The sequence below is a fragment of the Cyprinodon variegatus genome, unplaced genomic scaffold (genome assembly GCF_000732505.1).
Source record: "Cyprinodon variegatus isolate N-32 unplaced genomic scaffold, C_variegatus-1.0 Scaffold1672, whole genome shotgun sequence".
Lineage (NCBI taxonomy): Eukaryota > Metazoa > Chordata > Actinopteri > Cyprinodontiformes > Cyprinodontidae > Cyprinodon > Cyprinodon variegatus.
Genome location: NW_015152125.1, coordinates 73,422 through 75,794, shown reverse-complemented (window position 1 = coordinate 75,794; position 2,373 = coordinate 73,422). Strand labels below are relative to the sequence as shown.

Sequence of the window (2,373 nt, the reverse complement as noted above, 5' to 3'; positions counted from 1 at the left end):
GTTTGATTTTCTTCCGACCATCTGATTCCTGATGGGGAGGTGGTCATTAGAGGCTGATCGCCCCTTGTTAACCCCTGTTCACTACACCACACCATCAGGCTGGAAGTCTGCCCGATCGGAAAATTCTCCCACAACTGGGGAATCGTCCCTAAAAGCGAAAAACTGGTAGAGTGTAGCCCGGCAGAACAGAACTGGATCTAAGTGTTCGGAGCATGAAGCAGAACTCTCAGATCCATTCCCTCCAGGAGGTTCTGATAAACAAACCGGGTCCTTCATGTTCTAAAGATTCTGGTTCCGTCACATCCTGGCTTCATTCCATCCCTGAGCTGATCTGGTCCTGTCTGAGTGTCCAAAGGTCCAAAGCTTCAGAACCAGAACCTAGAGAACCCAAAGGTCCAATCACACTAACCTGGGTACTCCGGGAGGGGGCGCTCTGTTGGGCCGAGAGGGAACAGACGGTGCCTGTCCTCCAGGATCAGGAGACACTGCCGGACGACCAGGAGGGCCGGGAGCTGCACGGCCGCCGGGTCTGGGCGGACCGGGCGGGGCCCGCCGCTGGGGGGTCGGACTGGACATAGGGGACCTGCAGAGACAGGCGTGTCTCAGGGACCTGTCAGACCGTTCCTAAGGAACGTACTGATCAGCTCCCAGGTTACCTGCGTCCAGACGGCATCCCCGTCACCTGCAGCCACGAGTCGTCCACTGGGGGGGGCGCTGCCACGGTAACGGTGGAGGTGCTGATGTCACCAATGATGTTCAGACCTTCCTTCAGGGCAAAGTACATCCGCAGCATCTCGTCCCGCCGCATAGCCTGGAGCAGGACAAAGAGCAAGACAACGTCTCTCTGCTGTCCCTCCCGTCTTTCTGTCTGTCCCGTCTCCCTGTGTCCCTCTCGTCTCTGTGTCCGTTCTTTCTCTCTGTGTCCCTCCCGTGTCTCCTTGTGTTCCTCCTACCTGTTCCTGGGACTCCTCCATCAGGGAGTTCTGGTCTCCACAGGAGTAGAGTTGGGCCAGCAGGTCTGAGTGGATGAAGTCTTTGGTCTGAGGAGAACAAGGAGGAACTCTGGGTTCTGCTTCTACCTGTGACAACTTGTGCAGGTGTGTCTTTCATACATTGTTGACCATCAGGTGCATGATGGTCTTGGGGATAAGGTCTCTGACGGTGCGGTGGATGATGGACAGGTACGAGTCCACAAGGTTCCGGACAATCTCCACCTGTCTTTCCAGCTGCGGGTCCATGCTGTGGATCTGCCCATCGGAACTGGACTCCTCGGCCTCCACCTGTTTCCACAGACACCGTCAGTCCTCCAGACCCCCCCAGAATCAGGACCACTGCTGCACCCGTCCACCCTCCACTCACCTTCTCTTTGTCCTGCAGGCAGAGACAGAGACAGAGAGACAGTCAGAGTCTATCAGCATCAGAGGTAGGAAGAACTTAAGTAAGGACTGATGAGTACCACGCTGCGTTCAGGGTACACTCCAGCACGTAGGAAAGATGCCTTCCAACTGTCCACTTCCTCCTGGGACTCACTGGCCAACTCCAGCTGCCGGTAGTCCTTATAGACGTTCCTACAGAACCAGAGAACAGAACCAGCTGCAGCCTGACTTCTACTTTAAGGACATGGAGACAGAGGGACACGGAGACAGAGGGACATGGAAACAGTGGGACACAGAGACAGGGGGACATGGAGACAGTCGGACACAGAGACAGAGGGACATTGAGACAGAAGGACACAGAGACAGAGGGCCACAGAGACAGAAGGACACAGAGACAGAGGGACACAGAGACAGAAGGACATGGAGCCAGAGGGACACTGTGACAGAGGGACATGGAGACAGAAGAACATGGAGACAGGGTGACATGGAGACGGACACGGAGACAGAAGAACACAGAGACAGAGGGACATGGAAGAAAGAGGGAAGTGGACCTGTGCTCGGTGCTGAACAGGGCGAAGATGTGTTTGCTGGACATGAAGCTCTTCTCGATGTCCTTCAGCTTCAGGTTGTCCACAGGGAGCATGTACTTCTTCTCCTTCTCCTGCAGGGGGACACAGGGACATGTCAAGCCTGCCCAGGTGTCTTCATGTCCAGTTGACCAGGTGTTCTGCTGGCTGATCCAATCAACGGAGCAGTTAAACCCATCCAGGCGCAACCAGAAATCCTTTAAACCGATTGAACCTGATCGGGTCTCAGATTCATTCTGTCCCCAGAACCAAAGCACCATCATCATCTGGACAGGGACACCACGGTGAGTTCTTGGACAGGGACACTACCATGAGTTCTGGGACAGGGATACCACAGTGAGTTCTGGGACAGGGACACCACAGTGAGTTCTGGGACAGGGACATCAAGGTGAGTTCTGGGACAGGGACAT

The 2,373-nt window shown here is 55.2% G+C and overlaps 1 protein-coding gene across 1 annotated transcript in view; it reads right to left on the bottom strand.

The window, feature by feature from the left end:
* LOC107104264 (dynamin-1-like) overlaps window positions 1-2,373 on the bottom strand; it is a 26,064-nt gene that overhangs the window by 6,045 nt on the left and 17,646 nt on the right. The window contains 7 exon segments of the mRNA XM_015404233.1: window positions 410-583; window positions 657-811; window positions 954-1,040; window positions 1,113-1,280; window positions 1,360-1,371; window positions 1,457-1,568; window positions 1,928-2,106. Of these exon segments, the coding sequence (XP_015259719.1) occupies window positions 410-583; window positions 657-811; window positions 954-1,040; window positions 1,113-1,280; window positions 1,360-1,371; window positions 1,457-1,568; window positions 1,928-2,106 (887 nt within the window).